Source organism: Rhineura floridana, chromosome 13, assembly GCF_030035675.1.
Source record: "Rhineura floridana isolate rRhiFlo1 chromosome 13, rRhiFlo1.hap2, whole genome shotgun sequence".
NCBI classification, from domain to species: domain Eukaryota; kingdom Metazoa; phylum Chordata; class Lepidosauria; order Squamata; family Rhineuridae; genus Rhineura; species Rhineura floridana.
In genome coordinates, this window is record NC_084492.1 from 22,635,698 (window position 1) to 22,656,313 (window position 20,616).

Sequence of the window (20,616 nt, forward strand, 5' to 3'; positions counted from 1 at the left end):
TCCCAGGACTCTTTGGGGGAAGCCACGACTGTTTAAAGTGGAGTCAACGTATGATGTGAATGTGGTCTAGATCTAGAATTCCTACATGGCCCCTGATCTAGTGTAGGAAACAAAAGGAATGGCTAGATCTAGCTTTTCAATTGCTGTTACTGCAGCCAGATAAAAACTGAGAGGGCCTGTGACGAGAGGAGGGGGTCCAATAGATGACACTTTGCCCAGGTCCCCTCAAATCTGACAGGAGCAGTAGGAGTCTTTAGTCTACAATGGCAAGTGGAGAGAAAAAGGGGGGCATGGAGAATATGGGGATGTGCCGCTTGGAAAAAAGAGCTTCCTAGGACCCTAATAACAAGAAGAGCCTGCTGGATCAGGCCAGTGACCCACCTAGTCCAGCATACTCTTCTCACAATGGCCCACCAGACGCCCATGGGAAGCTCACACAAGAGCACTCTCTCCTCCTGCGGCTTCTGGCAATGGGTTTTCAGAAGCATACTGCCTCTGACTATGGAGACAGAGCACGGCCATCATGGCTAATAGCCATTGATAGCCCTATGCTCCATGAATTTGTCTAATCCTCTTTTAAAGTCATCCAGGTTAGTGGCCATCATGGCCTCCTCTGGCAGCAAATTCCATAGTTTAACTATGTGCTAACCCTGAACATGAGCTTCCCTTGTGGGAGGAAGGAAACTGCACCATGTGGTGATTTTTTTTGGGGGGGGAGGGGAGGGGAGGGGAGGGGAGGGGAGGGGAGGGGAGGGGAGGGAAGATCCCAACTGTATACATCACCAGTATGTTCTGTGTGATTTCTAAGCCCCTCGGGTAGTCTTTGCCAACCTGGTACCTTCCAGATGTTGTTGGACTCCAACTCTTCATCAGCCCCAGCCAGCATAGTGAGTGGTTAGGGACTATGGGCATTGTAGTCCACCCACACATAGTGGGCATTAGGTTAGTGAAGGATTACTTAGTAGACACTCCTATCCTGCCTTTCTGTGTTTTTTAAAAAACATACAAGAGTGGCTTACAGAATAAAAAATGAAACTGCACCAAAAATCAACATTCTAACAGCAAAACTGAACTAGCAGCAGTAAGAATAGCAGCATCATAAATGCCATAGCGTGGATCCAGACACACAGGTGTACGTTCAAAACAGAAGTGTTACTTTCACTGAGTCATTTCTGATGCTAAAAGTGTATACAAAAGAAACCAAGCTCTTCCTAAAACCAGTTTTCCAATTATAATCTGTATTTTTGGCTATTTGTCCATCCAGACCAATATGGCCCACTCTGACTGGCAGCTGCTCTCCAGGATCTCAGGTGGAGCAGGGTCTTTCCCATCACCAGCCCTCTGATTTGGTTACCAGGAACTGAACCTAAAGGCCTGCTGAATGTAAAGTGTGTGCTGTACCATTCAACTGTTGCCACTCCTCATCCACATTCCAATGTATGCTCCCTTTATGTGTTAATCCAGCAATGCCCAGTGCCTTTAGCCCCAGCTGTCAGAGTTACCTGTGGAAGCCAGAACCGTGGGAGAGGAGAAAAGCAGGTGGAAAGTGGTCATGCTGACATTGTTCACAATGGTACTGGGACCACATTGGATAAAGCTATGAAATATTACCAGTTTCAGGCCACATTCACACCATACATTTATTCCACTATTATTTCATTTTAACCAGTCATGGCTTCCCCAAAAGAATCCTGGGAAGTGTAGTGTGTGAAGGGTGCTGAGAGTTGTTAGTAGACCCCTATTCCCCTCACAGAGCTACAGTTCCCAGAATGGTTTGTCTTCCCAGGGAACTCTGGGAATTGTAGCTCTGCTAGGTGCATTAGTGTGCAAATAATCTGGTTTGCGACAACCATGTCATGCCACCAACTTTCCAGGATTTGCGGCACAAATTACTTTTAAGCTGAGATGCTGCCTGCCCTGAGTTCCTTCTCTTCTTTCATAGAATAGCCAGTGATCCATCATCCTTAATCGTCTTTACTGTTGTATGCGCTCTTTTTACCCAGTCCTATAAGAAACATTTTGAGGTGGGATGACCAGGACCGTGTATTCGAGGGACAAGTTAATTTGGGCATCGAGCTTTTAAGTCCAAGGTTTTCTGTGCCTTCAACATGAACCTACACCCAAACCAGGCAATGCTGTGTAACCACCAAACTAAATACAGGGAGATAGAAACAGCTCATAAGATTCGAGGGCCCTAAGACCTCAGAAACTACTTTTCTCGGAGGACCACTTTGAGAATGCTAGGCTGGTACCTCAACCCCCACCCCCTAAAATGATCCACCAGCAATTTCTGTTCCTACAAGCACCACGTTGCCACAGTGGCAAGCGTCTCTTGAGCTGGCAATTGGAGGCTAGGAAGTATACGTCATGTGGGCCTATGGTCTGACTTGGTATGAGGCAGCCTCCTATGTTCTGCTGATATCCAGTTGGCTGATGGGGAGCTGTCAGCAGCAGTTGCTGTTATTTAATATTTTATTTCAGTGTAACATAAACATACGTTATGGCATAATGTGATATAACCCTCAGAGGTTGGATGCGCAGTGACTTTAGTGGTGGTCGAATTATGGAATATTCTCACCTGGTGCCAACATCATTGACTTTCTAGTGCCAGCTTAACACCATTTTATTTCTCCAAGCTTTTCATGAAACTGCAGCCTTTACTTTTATTTATTGCTGGTTTTCCTTTGCTTTTATTACAATGTGGTCTTAATTCAGTTCTATTGTGACTTTATTTTTGTCATTAATGTTTTTGCTTTTAGAAATCCTCACACTTTTTTTAAAAAAATGGAAAGCAGTGTATAAGTCTTGTAAATAAATAAAAATACTTGAAAACAACTTTTTGCGTATAATCAAACCACTGGCATCAAATCTTAAGTTCTTGAACTTGGCTTTAAGATGGAGTTTACTGAACTGATCAAGTTAATGATAAACACTATGCCAGGAAAATATTAGAAATGTAAGTTTTCAGTTCAATATTTTGGTTGATGGCAAGGTCTTTCTTTCACTTGTAGGGATCTGAAGGATTCAGTGAGAAGCTGTTCTTAAGACAAAGAATGAATTTACTGTCTCAGATGTCCACCACGCCTATTGACTGCTTGTTTCAGGTTTGGATTGCATGAATATTACGTTAGTTCTGCCAAAAATTTGTCTTCCTCCCTGAGAAAAGTTTAGAACCCACAGTAGTCATGTGACTGTTTGAAGGATTTCAATTGGGGAAGGGCTATAGCTCAGTAGAAGAGCATATGATGTGCATGCACAAGGTCCCAGATTTAATCCCCGGCACCTCCAGGTAGGGCTGGGAATGTATCTCTGGAATCCTGGAGACCTGCTGCTAGTCACTGTAGACAATGCTGAGTTAAGATAGACTAATAGTTTGACTCAGTAAAAGGAAGCTTCCTATGCCCCCATGTTCTCCCATCCCACCTCCAGATAAAATAAAAGCTTTTAGTCTTTCAATGACTCTACAATGTTTTAGAGGTAATCAAGGAAGTGTCCATGAACTTCCTAGTCTAGCTTTCACTTGATGTCTTCAATTATTGATGCTTCAGGCAGACTGGGTAGTTGGTTCTTCCTAGCCATGTCTACTCAGAGCCTGTCTATTATGGTTAAGAGGTGGGAGAAAATGTTGGCCCGTTAGATTTTATGTGTGTGCTGGTGTGTTGAAGGAGCCTTCCCATGATCTGAGGGACACAGGCCACTCCAGTGTAGGGTTGCCAGGTTCAGGGCCTGATCCTGATCCTGTATCTTTAGGAGAAGAGAAGGTCAGCCAAGTGCAGGTGTTCTTGCAACCCTGTAATGGGAAAAACCACAAGGTGGAATTCTCTCTTCCCCCTGCACAACCTTTAAAGATAGAGAAGACTTCTGGGAGGCTGGGCCTGGAAACCAAGAGGTCTTCTCTATCTTTAAAAGTTGTGCAGGGGGAAGGGAGAATTCCACCTTGTGGTTTTTCCCATTACAGGGTTACAAGAACACCTGCACTTGGCTTACTGTCTCTTCTCCTTAAGATACAGGATCAGTCTCAGGCCCTGAACGTGGCAACCCTAGTCCAGTGGCCAGTGGCCAAGCAGCTCTAGGTAATCTAGACCTGCTTCAGTTTGGCTTCTGAACAGTGTTTAGCATTGAGATCACCTTGGTTGATCAGTTTTTTCTAGGATAAAGAGGAGTGTGACCCAACTGATTCTTCTGGACTTCTTTGAGGTTTTTTGATATTACTAGTTGTGGCATCTTTTTGGATTGGCAGTGCAGAGTGGGAGTTGTGGGGAGGGGCATAGCTTTGCAATAGTTCTGTGTATGTGTTGCATGCCATGAGATGTTGTTGGAAAATTCTTTCCCAGTGGAACTTCCTTACGAGGTCTTCTAAGGACCTGTTATGCTTCCCATGCTCTTTACAATCTATGTGAAGCGGCTGCAAGAGATTGCCCAGAGTTTTGGAATACGTCTTCATTGGTATGCTCATGACGGCCAGCTCTGTTTCTCCTTTCTGTCTTTAATGCCATAGGAGTTTGTTGGAGCTGGAGGGTTTTTTGTGTGTTTTTGTTTTAATCCTTGCTAAGTGAAGAAAAGATGCTGATTGAGTTTGTTGCTATGATTCTATCACTGTTGATGTTTTTAAATAGTACTTTTAGATTTTTTAAAAAGCGTTCTCTGCTTCGAGAATTTCTGTAGCTGGAAAGATGGATTCTAAATTTCCAAAATTAAGGAATATATTTTGAAAACTCTTTAGTATGTACATGTATAAACACCTTTTATCCAAGAACAGAAGTAGATTATAGCATTACAAATTTTGATAAAACAGATCTGGGAGAAAGATTTTAATATTGTTATACCCGATGAAAAATGAGCAATGTTTGTGAACACACCATGAAAAATTTAATAATAAATGTAGCTCAGTGGTAGAGCACCTGCTTTGCATGCAGAAGGTCCCAGGTTCAATCCCTGCCATATACAGGTAGGGCTGGGAAAGGCCTCTGCCTGAAACCCTGGAGAGCTGCTGCCAGTCAGTGCTGCCAGTATAGAGCATTAAAATGGATTAATGGTGTGATTTGACATAAGGCAGTTTTCTGTGTTAAATCACAGTTCACTTTATTGCACAATAGCAACCAGACTTTTTGCATATATGCACACCCACACAAAAAACAGGCAAAGAGCAAATTAAAACAATGATAAAAAGAAAACAGGATAAATCAATTACACAAAACATTCTAAAATCCTGCAAAGGTGAATTATTTAATTAAGTGGTTATTCATTAAATAGCTCTAAGAGTATATTCGATCACTCTAAGGCTACTTTAACATATTTAGCAGCCTAATATGTCACATAGAAATCTGTTCCTGCCAATAAAAATACAAATTTGTTTAAAAAAGTATTATCTCCAGTTCCAGCAATAAGGGGGTCAAGATATCGAATCTTTTAAGTCAATATAAAGAATATTCTAGAAGGAAATGAAGCAACTCCTCTAACTTCCGACAGTCAGCAAAACAGCACCTGTTTATCTTAATAAAAAAGGTTTTCAATCATATCTATTTTGGAGTTGTAAGAGAACTAAGGGCACTTTTCATTGGTATGGGGGGAAGTGGAGTCTACTTAAAGATTATTGGGGGGAAATTATTGAGGAAAAAATCAATCTAATGATCAAAGGGATTACAGGCTTTGAATTACAATTAAATCCTTTAACACTGCTTTGGGGTCATGTAAAAAACCAGACAAGGAGAGACTCTGTTGTTTTGGACACATGTAGGAATGCTCTTCAAGGGTTACAGAGGATAAACATAGTTGAAAGCACAGATCTGTGTTTGTGATAATGTGTGAATCAACCCCAAGTTATTTTCATTTTTCGGTTGCCTTTTCTTCTGCCCCATCTCAGTCTGTTTGGTTTTGATTTTGCACCAGTGTTTGTCTCATCTTTTGCCTTTCTTTGCAGCATATTGCTTCAGGCAACCAGGAAGAAGTAGAGCGCTTATTAAGCCAGGGGGATAGCGACAAGGACACCATGCAAAAAATGTGCCACCCACTCTGTTTCTGTGACAAATGTGAGAAGCTGGTCTCTGGGTAAGGATCATGTTTTCAAAGATCTCCAGTGTTTTTCCAAAACATAATTGGAAACTAAGGCTGCAATTCAATACACACTTACCTGGGAGTAAGTCCCATTGAACCCCATGGAGCTTACTTCTGAATAGGCATGTATTGGATTGCAGTCTAACTAGGATAAAGTTGAGTGTTCCAGTGGGCTGGTTCAGATAATAATACCAAACCATGGTCTCTGCTAACTGCAGTTTAGACACCAGGCCATGGTTTGTGTACTTCCCTTATTTCTCTAAGTCCCTGCCTGAGAGTCCCTGTATGCTCTCTCAAGCAGTAGCCTCCAAGGGCGAAGCAACATCCCAAAGTTTATCCAAAGGACCCAAACCATGGTTTATCAGTTTGGATGCAAAGGCAAACAACAATTTACCAAACTGTGGGTGAACCAGGTTTTGGATCCTGGTTTGGTGGCCACTTGCAAACCACCGTTTTGGTTCAGACTAAGGCTTAGCTGAAGCATTCAGCCCAGCAACTACCATATATGGTGGTGGTGGTGGTGATGGGGACATAAATTTTAAGAATTTTTGTCTTACTTCAAAGACAAGGTGACCAAGGGTTTTTTTTACAAATGTTTATTTTTCCACTTCTTTTTCTTTTTTCTTTTTCTTTTAAACAACAAAAAAAGGATTGCTGCTACTTCAGGCAGTGGCTTGCCTGTTTCGGCCATTTAACTGGGACAGAATTCCCCTGGGAATGACACTATGTCATGACATAGTGCCATTCCCAGGGGCATTTTTGGGTGAAAAAGATGGCTGCCCCCATTGGCCAATCTTACGGCAGCTATTCCATAATCTTACAACAGCTCTGTAAGGTAGATTGTTATCATTATACCCATGCTGCAGATGGGAGGCACTGAGGCTAAGAGTACAGTTGCTAGTGAGTTCAGTGCGGAGATGAGATTGAACTGGTGACCTCGCAAGTGCCATGTAGCTCACTTGTAGCCATATGTCTTGGTGATTTTAAACAAAGGCAACTCTGTAAAAACACAAAAACATACGACACTTGTATTCCATTACTTAATGATGATTTTTAAATTTTTATTCAAGGAAGCTGAACGATCCTTCCATCGTTACACCGTTTTCTAGAGATGACCGGGGTTTCACTCCGCTTCATATTGCCGCAGTATGTGGTAAGCACTGCAGTTCTTCATTCGTGAACTATTCCGATAGTTCCCCAACCCCTCACTCTCAAGGAACACTTGTCTTCTGAGGAGCATCTGTTATGGAAGCCCTGTATGTTACAGAGGATTCTGGGATATACTAGAAGGCTTACCAACAGCAGTAGCCAAGCCTTTGGAACTCTCCCATATAAACTGAGCATGTGCCTTAAGATGCATCCAGCATACGCTTGAAGCTTCTCATGACATGGACACATTGCTAATGGTGAATAAGCTCGCTTTTGCGGGGACTTGTCCACCATTATTGACCTTCTCATTGAGGAGAGACTGTGGCTCAGTGGTAGAACACATGCTTTGCATGCAGGAGGTCTCAGGTTCAAACCCTGACATCTCAAGTTGCAAAGGTCAGATGACAGGTGATGACAGACCTCTTTTTTTAAATGATTTTTTTATTTGCAAGTTTAACAATAGAAGGAAAGAAAAAAAGAATTAAAATAAATAAGAGTACAAAAAAATTAAAGAAAAATATGAATACTACTAAAAATAACAATAAACCACCATTAGTTTCCATTACGAATACTCTACCCATCAGTACATGCATCTTGAGTTAAGCACATAAATTAATATAAGCCCTCCAGATGTCCAAATAGGTATCCACACAAAATTGACGTCTGTATGAAGTATGTTGAAACGTAGCTGGGGCAGTGAGGCCTTTAGTCCGTTGCGTATGAGACGGTAGGTATTTATCCTACCAGGTTCGAAGTATGAGTCACTTAGCAAACATAAGGGCTTGCAAGGTCCACTTCGGTTGTCCTGCTGTTATCCCCTATACTACTGCAATATAATTTAAAAGCATGTGAATGTCTGAAAATGCCAAGGATTCCGTCAGCACAAAACAGAGATGGGATAGACCTCTGCTTGAGAACCTTGAGAGGCACTACTAGACCTTACTGGGCTAGGGGGATAAATAGGCTGACCTGGTATAAAGCAGTTTCCTATACTTTTTTGAATGTCTGATAAACTTCCAAGGATTTCGGGGGTTCTTTGGGACATCTGCCATCATGATGTCATGTGACTGATCATCAAAGTTGACCTGCAGGGGTGGGGAGAGATGGTAGCCAGTGAAGCAACACTGCGCAGGATGGAACTCTCCACTTATCAATTGATGAGCCGAGTCTTCAGTACTGTTCTCTGCAGACGTCTGAGCAGGATGCAGCCCTCCCCCACTCATCAACTGATGAGCGGGGGGCTAAATCCTGCTCAGTTTGGCAAATGCAGGTGCAACAATGCAGAACTGAACCCTGCCCGTCAGTGATACCAGCTGATTGACAGGTGTCAGCGTGGACCAAATTGAATCCCCCGGTAGACCAAGATGGAACCACGGCCCAAAGGTTCCCCACCCCTGCTGTATTTGCTTTGGTTATTCTGGAAGAGAGCTGGTGGCTGGATGATCTTGCCTTATGGCTGGGCACAGGGGTTGGCCTTGATAACTTTTGGGGTTCCTCTGACTTCTTGACCTTGTAATTCCTTGGGAGTTATGAGCCTCTCCTACAAGCCTTTCCACTTGCTCTATGTGGGTCAGTGATGTGAAAATTTGCATGCAAGTTCATTATTTGAAGGGGGAGTAGCTTAATTGCTGTTTCTTTACCCAAGGTTAGATTGCTCATCTGTCTACCTATAATATGCAATAATTTCTTACTTGGCTTCCTTTGGAGTTAACTTCAGTTCATTCATCATTGCTGGAAAGGCCCTTCCAGAGCCATGACCTGGAATACTCTGCCATCACTTGAGGGGCATTTATCGCTATGAGCAAATGTTAAGGAAGCTGCTATGTGGCGCGTGTGAGTGTGAGGAGAAAATGGATTGTTGTTCATAGTTGGACTTTGAGGATGAAACTTCCTTTTCTCACTGTGAGACGCTCACATTTTGATTCTATAAAGCATACCTTTTCCCACAGGGCAAGCGTCATTAATTGATTTGCTAGTCTCCAAAGGAGCCGTTGTCAATGCTACAGATTATTATGGATCAACACCACTTCACCTTGCTTGTCAGAAAGGATACCAGAATGTTACTGTAAGTACAAGTCTGTTCTTTAAAAAAATAATCCGAAGAACATTTATGCATCTTTCAATCCAGCACTGCTTGCTGGTTGAAAGCAAAAACCTTTTCTTCAGTGGGTTGGCCTTCTGCTGGAGTTGATGGCTTTTCCAGATTTCCCCCCTGAATGCTAGCTCCTGTAGGCCACAGGTGGGAAATGGTCAGGAATGATGGGAGCATAGAACAGCCCTGTTTTGAAAACCACACAGTGTGGGATCCAGTGTAGTATAGGGATTGGGATGTTAGGCTTGGGCCAGGGAGTCACGGAGTGAAGGACAGATTTAAAAAATACATAGTTAAACTACGGAATTCACTCCCATAAGAGGCAGTGATAGCTTTAACTTGGATGGCTTTAAAGTAGGATTAGACAAATTCATGGCAGGTAAGGCTATGCTGTCCTTCCATGGTTGGAGGCAGTATGCTTCTGAATACCAGTTGCTGGGAACCACAGGAGGGGAGAGTGCTCTTGCGCTCAGGTCCTGCTCGTGGGCTTCCCAAGGACATCAGGTTGGCCGCTGTGAGAAGAGGATGCCAGACTAGAAGGGCCATTGTCCTGATCCAGCAGGCTGTTCTTATGTTCTTATTAAAATCCCTTGCCCATCCATGAAGTTCATCGGTTGACCTCAGAAGTCAGAATCTCTTGGTGCTAGGGTTGCCAGGTCCATGGCCTGAGACTGATCCTGTATCTTTAGGAGAACAGAAAATCAGCCAAGTGCAGGTGTTCTTGCAACTCTGTAATGGGAAAAACCACAAGGTGGAATTCTCCCTTCCCCTTGCACAACTTTTAAAGGTACAGAAGACCTCTTGGTTGCCAGGCCCAGCCTCCCAGAGGTCTTCTGTATCTTTAAAAGTTGGGGAGGGGCGAGGGAGAATTCCACCTTGTGGTTTTTCCCATTACAGAGTTGCAAGAACACCTGCACTTGGCTGACTTTCTCTTCTCCTAAAGATACAGGATCAGTCTCAGGCTATGGACCTGGCAACCCTACTTGGTGCACCTTCCCTGGCAGGATTGTTCTGAGAAGAATACCATGCAGAGATCCTTGGTAGAAGGGTGGGGATAAAAGTGTGAAAAGTCAGAGGATCTAGCAAAGCCCTCATTATGAACTATGTGCCATAGATATACAAAGCAACTGAGAATAATGTATGTGAAGTGATTTGGTTGCTTGAAATGCACTGGATCAATGCTAAGGTTTGTTTCAAGCCGCTTGTTGAAGTACAGCCCCTCTGATCTTCAGGAATGAAGAAATCCGTTGTCGGATTTGACAGCATGCATTAATTTAGCCTGAGGAAGCATTTTACTCTTCAAGTCTCCCCTAGAGCGTCAAACATTAAGCCTTGCTTGCATTGTTTTGTACCACAGCGTCTGCTGGGTGAAGTAATATCTGAATAACTTGGCCATTAACTTTGAATTGGTTTGAAATAGTGCTTGACCAGAAATGTTGATATGGGTCAGGAAGTCGGTCACAGTGGTAGCAAAAAGCCATGAACTCTTGGCTGCTTGTAAGCAAAGGAGATGCACAGTAGTGATTCATTTTGCTTCGAACCGTAAAGGAGCCGCAGTGGTAACAGCAATTTCCTCCCCATCCTCTTTCTGATAAAAGCATTGGTTGGCTTTTCCTTTTCCAGCTCCTCCTTCTGCACTATAAGACAAGTGCTGAAGTACAAGACAATAACGGCAACACGGCTCTACATTTAGCTTGCACGTACGGCCATGAGGATGTAAGTGTTGTAATTGTTATTATTATTTTGAATTGATATCCTGCCCTTCCTCCCAAAGGAGCCCAGGGTGGCAAACATATCGACAACAACAATTGAACAACAAGAAAAAGGTAGTTTATAACAACATGTTATAAGTACCTGACATGGGTGTAATCTGCACCATCTTGTTAGCCTGGATGCAACCTTAGATTCTGCGTAAGTTGGACTTTGGTCCCATTGAAATCAGCAGGCTTAAAGTTAAGGGTTGACTAACATGCCTCATTGATTTCAAAGGGAACTGAATTAGGGTTTTATCCAATGGTGGCCCTACTCAGAACAGACCCATTGAAGTTAATGGATAACTTAGGTTTATTCATTTCAGTGGGTCTACTCCAAGTAGAACTTAGTTGGATACAATTCTTAGTCTGGATCCAACCTCATGTTTTTGTTTTCATTTTCATTTTATTTTCTAAGCAAATTCCTTATCCTTCAGCCTGTTTGGCATTACATTTTCAGAATTATCCCTGAGTCCTTTCTATAGGAAAGGTGAAGATAGTCCTTTCTATAGGAAAACCTTGTTAAAACTTTGGGGTCATGGACAGAACATTCCTTTGTGCCACCCTATTGTTGTTGTTGTTGCCACCCTGTTGTTGTTGTTGTTGTTGATAATAATAATAAACCATATGGAGAAATGTCTTGGGTGAATTGTGCTGCAGTATATTTATTTGAATGTGTGATCTCCACAGGATTCCCAGACTGTGGTCCGTGAGCTTCACTTAGATGGTCTGTGGCAAATGCAATTCAATATAAACAAGTGTAAAATTATGCATATTGGAGCAAAAAATCTTAATTTCACATATACGCTCATGGGGTCTGAACTGGCGGTCCGACCAGTAGAGAGACCTCGGGATTGTAGTGGACAGCACGATGAAAATGTCGACCCAGTGTGCGGCAGCTGTGAAAAAGGCAAATTCCATGCTAGCGATAATTAGGAAAGGTATTGAAAATAAAACAGCCGATATCATAATGCCGTTGTATAAATCTATGGTGCGGCCGCATTTGGAATACTGTGTACAGTTCTGGTCGCCTCATCTCATAAAGGATATTATAGAGTTGGAAAAGGTTCAGAAGAGGGCAACCAGAATGATCAAGGGGATGGAGCGACTCCCTTACGAGGAAAGGTTGCAGCATTTGGGGCTTTTTAGTTTAGAGAAAAGGCGGGTCAGAGGAGACATGATAGAAGTGTATAAAATTATGCATGGCATTGAGAAAGTGGATAGAGAAAAGTTCTTCTCCCTCTCTCATAATACTAGAACTCGTGGACATTCAAAGAAGCTGAATGTTGGAAGATTCAGGACAGACAAAAGGAAGTACTTCTTTACTCAGCGCATAGTTAAACTATGGAATTTGCTCCCACAAGATGCAGTAATGGCCACCAGCTTGGAGGGCTTTAAAAGAAGATTAGACAAATTCATGGAGGACAGGGCTATCAATGGCTACTAGCCATGATGGCTGTGCTCTGCCACCCTAGTCAGGGGCAGCATGCTTCTGAAAACCAGTTGCCGGAAGCCTCAGGAGGGGAGAGTGTTCTTGCACTCGGGTCCTGCTTGCGGGCTTCCCCCAGGCACCTGGTTGGCCACTGTGAGAACAGGATGCTGGACTAGATGGGCCACTGGCCTGATCCAGCAGGCTCTTCTTATGTTCTTATGTTCTTATGTCCATATTAAACATTCATATTGATTTGTAATTGTAACTGTATTGCTTCTGTAATTTCTTATATTGTAATTTATTGTATTACAATTTGAATCCTATGGAATGCTAATTGTAATACGATAAAATGTAATGTAAGAAATAAAAGAAGCAATAAAAATACAGTTAAAAATCATACAGCATCTAGGGCATTACATTACAACTGCTACAACAGGCAGGAAAAAAAACCATTTAACTGGTCTGCAATTTCCAGGTGGTTCATGGGGAAAAAAAGTTTGTGAACCATTGATCTACCTGACTGTGCCAACCTGTTGTTGGATGAAAGATGGCTACATCTAGACCTTGGGTGTTGTGTTTTTGTTTCAATGATATTATTTGTTTTTAAAACGTATAACACTTGAAGATTTTTAAAAATATTAATCAGTTTATAAATGCTTTTCAATAATGAATAATGACAAGTTCACTTGTCATTTTCTCTATGTGGCTTACATGACAGGGCATGAGACAACTGCTATTGGGCTTCGATGTTTATAGAAATGACTTACAAATGCCAATTTATATAGGAGTTTATTATGCATATAGTGTTATGGGGTTATATCTGACTAAGTCATATGCAGAATAAACCCATTGAAATAAACAGATTTATGTTAGTGAATGGACACTTTAAGTCCATTGATTTCATATTGTTGTTGTTGTAAATTTGATTTATTACCCATGATTTATTATATGAGTCTATTCTGAATATGGTGAGATACAACCCATGCAATATAATATGCAGATTTACAGCAGGATCAGTGGTAGAACACATGCTTTGCATGCAGAAGGTCCCAGGTTCAATCTCTGACATCTCCAGTTAGGCCCAATAAAGGCTTCTACCTGCCAGTCAGACTAGAAAAGCAGACTTTCCCAACTTTCCCCAGATGTTTCTGGACTGCAGTTCCCATCATTCCTGACAATTGGCCATGCTGGCTGAGGGTGATGGGAGTTGTAGTCCAACAACATTTGGGGACCCAAAGGTTGGGAAAGACTGGACTAGATAGCACTGAGCTAGTTGGACCAATGGTCTGACTTATATATGTTTATTTAATATAATTATGTATTTTTGTTTAACACACATTTAATATTATGTGTCTGTATCTGTGGTCAGTTGACTGTAAATAAAGATTAATTTGATATGATTTTGTGTATTTATTATGTTTTATTTTACTATATTTGTATGGCCATCCCAGAACTTTTGTTCATAGAAAATTAAATGGATAAAATATAGTGTTAAGATGCAGTATAAAACAGAAGTGAGCTGTATGAAAATAGTTCCGTCTGGTAAAATACAATGACAAATGCTTTGATGTCATTTAATTTCTTTGATAGTGTACTGTTTTCATAGTAATTTTTTTTTAACTTTCTAGTGTGTCAAGGCTTTAGTCTATTATGACGTCCATTCTTGTAAGTTAGACATTGGCAATGAAAAAGGAGACACTCCCCTCCACGTAGCTGCCCGCTGGGGCTACCAAGGGATCATAGAAGTGCTACTGCAGAATGGAGCCAACCCAAATATTCAGAACAGGATGAAAGAGACTTCTGTGCAATGCGCATTAAATTCTACGGTACTTTTTAGATACCTGTTCTTTTTTAAAAGATAAAACCAAATGTCCTACCTGATTTTATGCTGCTTAATTGCAAAGAGCGGGGCAGGGTCTTTAAAGAAAACAATGTCGTTTTGCTTTTGATGGAGGAATGCTGCTGTGCAATGTGCATTCAGTCCTGTGGTCCTCTTTAATCGATCTGCTCCTTGAAGGTTTAAAAAAATCAATTTCCTAGTTATTTTTACTTGGCCCTTAAATGAAAGGAAGATGGATAGCCAGGGCCTCTTAGAAATAATTTATTGCCTCTTTTTGGTGGAGGTGGGCCACAGTTCTGCTCCCAAAGGGCATGAGATGCAAGATAAAAGTTACAGATTGGGTGCTTTCTAACCTGCTAATTATTATATGTTTGTCTTCTGATCACTACTTTTCTTTGGAGATGAAGTTGCAACTTCCTGTTCATGAATATTTGATCTTTCTGCTGCAGATTTTATCTTTAATGGAGCTGAACTACCTTGCATTTGAAAGAGGGCAGAGTGCTTCTCAGGTAACCCCAGCGCACTAGTTGCAAACCCTTCCTTAGCATAAAGGTATTCAGCTGGTCAACTGCTGTGATAATGGTGATGCTGCCAACTCTTCCTCCTTTTGCTTTCTTTGCTGGTTCCATCAGTTCCTAGCCAGATCTTCTCAGTGTGGCGAGGACACCATCAGTCAAGTATCATCCGTCTCCAGTTTATCGTCATCAACAGCCAGACAAGAAGAAACCAAATTTAATTATAAAGAGGTAAGCCGATGAAGGGTTGGACAATTAGCAGTGCAGTAGAAATCCAGAGTGTCGTTGCCGTTCCTGTTTTCTCCTTTCAATGGTAGAACTTGGGGCCATCCAGTGAAACTGATCAGTAGGAAATTCAGGACAAACAAAGGGAAGAACCGCTTCACACGCTACACACTTGTGACATTCAGTGTAACAGTATGGTGATGTAAATTCAATTTATTACACGCCCTTCACCAGCAGATCCCAAGGCAGTTTACAATCATTTACCAACTCTTCTGATCTTAACACCTGAGAGGGAAGGAGGCAGTCTTTCAGATCTGATGGCCACTTGATTAGATGGCTTTGGAAAAAAAGATTAGACAAATTTATGGAGGAGGTTAGGTCTGTCAGTAGCTGCTAGTCATGATGGACTATATGCACCCTCTACTTTTGGAGCCTGTATGAAACGCTACCATAGCTCAGAGGTAAAGTACATGCTTTGTTTCAGAAGGTCCCAGAATAAATCCTTGGCATCAACAGTAGTGGTTAGAGCAGCCTTTACCATCCTGGTGCCCTCCAGGTATTTTGGACTACAACTCCCATCAGCTGGCTGAGATTGATGGGAGTTGTGGTCCAAAGCATCTGGAAGACACCAGGCTGGCAAAGGTTGGGTTAGAGGGCTAAGGTCCGGTGTAGTGTTTAGACTGGGTCAGACTAGGCCTGGGTTTGAAGCTCATGGCCTCGTTCTTTAATCCAACTGTAGTTCACTCCCATTTGCCACAATTTGTTGCAGTTGCTTCTTATCGAGTAAAAAAATGGTCTGCTGCTTCTCACTAAGAAGAAAATTATATTCATGTCTGATCCTGTATTTTAAACCTTGAACAGCATGCAAATTTAATTGAGGTTTTGGTGGTTTTTTGCTGGAGAGTATTAATTTTCTATGAAAATGTCACACAGGACTCCCTCTCCCTCATTGTTTATTTCAGAGGAGAACAACTTTTTTCCTGTCAAGGGCCACATTCTCTTTGGGGGTAATCTGTTGGAGGCCAGGTGGGTGGAGCTGATGATTGGGAAAGCCTGATACAAATGTTGCTTCAACATTTTTTACTGTGACTACCTCAGATTAGTATTCCCAGTCCTATGCAGATCTTTTCAGATGTGTGTGCCAATGAGTTTAATAGGATTGCTCTGAAATGAGCATACAGAGCATTTCTTTTTTAGTACGACACACCAATCCAGCTATTGTTCTGGAAAGCAAGTGAAAGCAATTTCTTTCTGGCTTTAGTGTGCTACACATACATATATAGCAGAAGTTGACCAATTTGTTCCCAGAGAACTGAGGGAAAAGCTTGTTTTTCTCAAGCCATACAACCAGAAAGCTTTTTTTAAAAAAAAACCCACAATTTTAAATAATGAAATATTGCCCTTTCCAATTGTTCTGAGACTATATAGGAAGAGGGAGAAAGGCCTTAAAAGTCAGGAAAAGCAAGGAGGAAACTAAGAGGAAAGAGCCAACTGTCATGGGATGGAAGAATGGGGCAGCTTCCGGAGACATCGAAAACTGCATAAATGAGGTTGGGGGCCACATGTTGCACACCTTTGATTTATTCAGACTCCCTCTTTAGCGAAGTGCTCACTGGGTAGACCTGGCCACTCTGTCTCTGCTTGCAAAATGGAAATAAGAGCTGAGTTTACAGAATCATCATGTGGTGGAGCCCTTCCTAAAACTGTGCCATTTCAGACTGGTCGGCAGAAGGGGAGAAATCACATCCTCCCTTTCATATTAAAACATCTCTCCATCTGTAGAAATCTCGTACACCAGGGATAAGGGTTCTTGTTTGCTTTCCGTGGGCAGGAAGATATTTGACTTTAGGAAGGAAGTGATCCACATCACATGCAGTTTGAAATATTATGTAGAAAGGCCTCTATCCTATTTGGTGAACTCATTCTCTGGATGTAGTTCCTTTTGTAGCCAAGACAACATCATCTTTATGCACAAGAGGGAAATATCAGCAAACTTAAAAGAACCCCAATACTATAATAATAATCCTGCGCAACTAAAATCTTCTTTTCCTTCTGGCTTTGTTTGTTTCATAGGTTGATAAACTTTTAAGAGCAGTTGCTGATGGAGACTTGGAAATGGTAAGATCCCTTACGTCTCTGTATTAGTGCTTTGAAGCTTTGTAGATGGTGTTTGCAATACCCTCTTACATGTGTTGATGGTCCTATGAACCAGAGATCTCTACTAGCATACAGTAAGAACATGCAGCTATTAAAGGCTGCCAAATAGTGATATGTATTAATTCACATAATGGAAGCGTGAATCTGGACAACTTCTCCCTGACTCATCTGCCTGTTATTTTGGGTTACGGGGAAAGCAAAATGGCCACAGCTGGGCGGGATGATGCGTGGGGTCCCTTTAAGGAGCTCCATGCCGGAAGTAAGTGGCAAGGCAGACGGAAGCCTCATTGCTATGAGAGCAGTGATGTGGCCCCATTCACAGGAAGTGCTGGAAGTCCGGTGAGAGGCCGGAAGCCTGTAGCAGAATTGGGCCAATTGCTGCACGTTATTTAGTAGATGGGGGCTGGAAGGCCAACGAGGAGTCGGCTTCTGTTTCCTCTCCATTGCTGGGAGACAAGGGTGAATAGGGGAGGAGAATCTGGGTGCTCTTTAACTCCTTCCTTCACAGTCCTGAGGCTCAGAGTGGGAAAAGCTAGGAGGACCAGGGAGCCAGAATGTGGATGCTTCCTCCGCTTGCTGACAAGATGGGCACAGTGATTTTGTCATTTTTGCAGGAGCTAGCACAGGGGCAGTAATATAATGTCCTCTAGCGAAAGGACTTCGGGTAATGAAAGTTTTCACTTCAGGAAATACTTTTTCCTCACAACACATCTCCTCTACCTACTCCAGTTGAAGGAACTTCATATTTTATTATGCTTGCTCTGGTTGAAGCAACTGTGTTTAAAAAATATTTTTTTAAAAAGCTTTGTGCCTGTTGCATTGCTGTGAGAACATATAAGCAGCCATTTTATACATATTCAAGCATCTTTAACATCTCAGAGTGGTGGGACCTGTTCCTGTGAGACTAGGGACCAGAGGAAGATAAATCTGTTTGAACACTCTGGATCTTCATCCAAAATGCATTAGAATGAAACTGCCTGGTAGGGTATCCTGTATTGATTTAACTGTTGAAGAGCTGATCTCCATCTTCAGGAAAAGTACATGGTGTGTCTCCTGCTGGGACTGAATATCTTCAGAATGCAGGTGGGAAAATCATATGGTTGAATGCTCCCCCCATGTAAAAAATTCCCTGCTTGTTGAAAGCGAGTATACTAGGGAGAAGGGTTACATGCTAGCCTTCTCTCCTTGGTATGTTAAGAGTTTTCCTTGCAGATCGTTTTAGCCATAGAATCATAGAATAGTGAGTTGGAAGGGGCCTATAAGGTCATCGAGTCCAACTCCTTGCTCAATGCAGGAATCCCACTTAAAGAATACCTGAGAGGTGGCTGTCCAGCTGCCTCTTGAATGTTTCAAGTGTTGGAAAGCCCACCACCTCCCTAGGTCATTGGTTCCATTGTCATACCACTCTAAGGGTTAGGATGTTTTTCTTGATGTTCAGTCGAAATCTGGCTTCCTGTAACTTGAGCCCATTATTCCATGTCCTGCACTCTGGGATGATCGAGAAGAGATCCTGGCCCTCCTCTGTATGACAGCCTTCCAAGTATTTGAAGAGTGCGATCACATCTCCCCTTGGTCTTCTCTTCTCTTCTATTCAGGAAAGCATTTGGTCATGGTTTCCCCAGCACCACCACGTGCAATCTGAAGTGGTGAGAACCTAGGAGGGCTGCTACACATGTGTTTTCTTAATGTGTAAATTTATCCTTACGAAATGGGCTGATTAAAGAAATATTAACCTTGTTCTCTGTAAGATGTAAGTCAGGTGTGGGGATCCTTTGGCCCTTCTGATGTTGCTGGACTGCAGCTCCCATCAGCCCCAACAAGTATGGCCAATGTCCAGGGATGATGGGAGATGTAGTTCTGGAACATCTGGCGGGCCAGTTCCCACACATGATGCAAGTGGCTTGACTTCCTTTCACAACTTCTTTCACTGTTGCTTCACCTTCTCTTAGCAATGGCCGCTCCAGTTTCTTCTGCTGCTGTAGCCATCCCATAGATTGGCTCCCTGTTTCTTTGTGTTTTAAAGAGGAAAAAATAGAGCTGCAACTCAAATAAATGTTAATCAATTAATCACATGAGTTTTAGTTGAATAATTGATCGATTCTCAATTTGCATATGGGTAATAATATTTTTGAAGCAGGAAGCATACTTTCTTTGTTAGAGGATGCAGACATGTTGTAGCTGGCATTGTCTTAGAAGAGGCATTCCCCATTCTGTGTGTGAGAAGAGAGAATGCCTCTTTTAAGATGGTGATTGCTATCACACTAGAATTAAAAATAAGTATATACAAGTATAGATCAGGTCTGGGGAATCTGTGGCCCTCCAGATGCTGTTGGACTCCAGCTCCCATCAACCCTAGCCAACATGGCCAACGGTCTGGTATGAGAAGAGTTGTAGTTTGGGGGGGGGGAATTCCCCACACCTGGTATAGACTAACAGTGAACTCCTTCTCCAAGGACTGAACATGCTTAATGACAATGAAATGCTGACTGATTGTCTGAGGGAGGGAGTGGGAAAACTGAGGAGGGAAAGTGGGATGTATCCTGGAAAAGATCATGGAACCTGAACAAAAGCACTTGACACTGCAATATTTTGTTGCCAGCCCCCCATGCATACATATGTGTGTGTGCTCATGTGCATCCATCTATTCTGCTGCCAGTTTACTTGAGGGTATTTTCTTAAATTAAATACTGTAGCCCTAAAGAATGAGATCATGGGTGTGCAGATGTGTGTCTTTCATCGTTCATGCAGTACTTGTGTTTTGTTCTTAGATATTCATATCCAGGAGAAAAAATTCTCAGGAGGGATCCTGAAATGGAAGCCAGGTTTTGTTTCTTTAGTGTTCTTTAATAGCAATATCACCTTTGAACAAAAAGTCATGGCAGGTTTAATGCTGTCAACAGACATGGATCTTTTTAATATAAATGGCTTATAAAAATGAAAAGCAATTGGGAGTGTTTTGCTTTTTGATACTTCATTTTCTATACACCAATATCAACTTTGCTCTTCCTATCCTATAATTTGCATTATTTACTGTCTCCTGTGATGACTGAGAGCTTCCATAGCCGTGTTATTCTTTTCTTCAGAAGCAGTTTAAAATTGTGACAAGCAGTAGTTGACAGTAAGGCAAATTATACCATTAAATATTTGAAGCTTTCTTTTTCTTTTTAAATACAAAATATTATAAAACTCTTCTGCTCTATTCAGACTTTATGCCAAGTTAGTCCAAAGTATGAACTGAATCAGAAGCCATGCTTTTGAATTGGTTTTGGAGCCCATGGCTTGTGCTTACCATAGTTTGGCATGATGTCTGAATTGACAAACCAGTTTCGCCTGTTGATGTATCCCTGTCAGGTGGAGCACGGCGGCTGGAGCTCCCCGCCCTACAGCTGATTGCATGCTCC

General features: G+C 42.1%; 1 protein-coding gene across 1 annotated transcript in view; it reads left to right on the top strand.

Annotated features, from left to right (window-relative positions):
* The window catches only part of ANKRD27 (ankyrin repeat domain 27), a 63,530-nt gene that overhangs the window by 25,012 nt on the left and 17,902 nt on the right, over positions 1-20,616 (top strand). Inside the window, exons 13-21 of the mRNA XM_061593963.1 lie at positions 3,012-3,104; positions 5,921-6,048; positions 7,125-7,207; positions 9,153-9,268; positions 10,919-11,011; positions 14,107-14,304; positions 14,768-14,827; positions 14,951-15,064; positions 17,132-17,176. Coding sequence (XP_061449947.1) covers positions 3,012-3,104; positions 5,921-6,048; positions 7,125-7,207; positions 9,153-9,268; positions 10,919-11,011; positions 14,107-14,304; positions 14,768-14,827; positions 14,951-15,064; positions 17,132-17,176 — 930 coding nt within the window. The remainder of the gene's footprint in view (positions 1-3,011; positions 3,105-5,920; positions 6,049-7,124; positions 7,208-9,152; positions 9,269-10,918; positions 11,012-14,106; positions 14,305-14,767; positions 14,828-14,950; positions 15,065-17,131; positions 17,177-20,616) is intronic.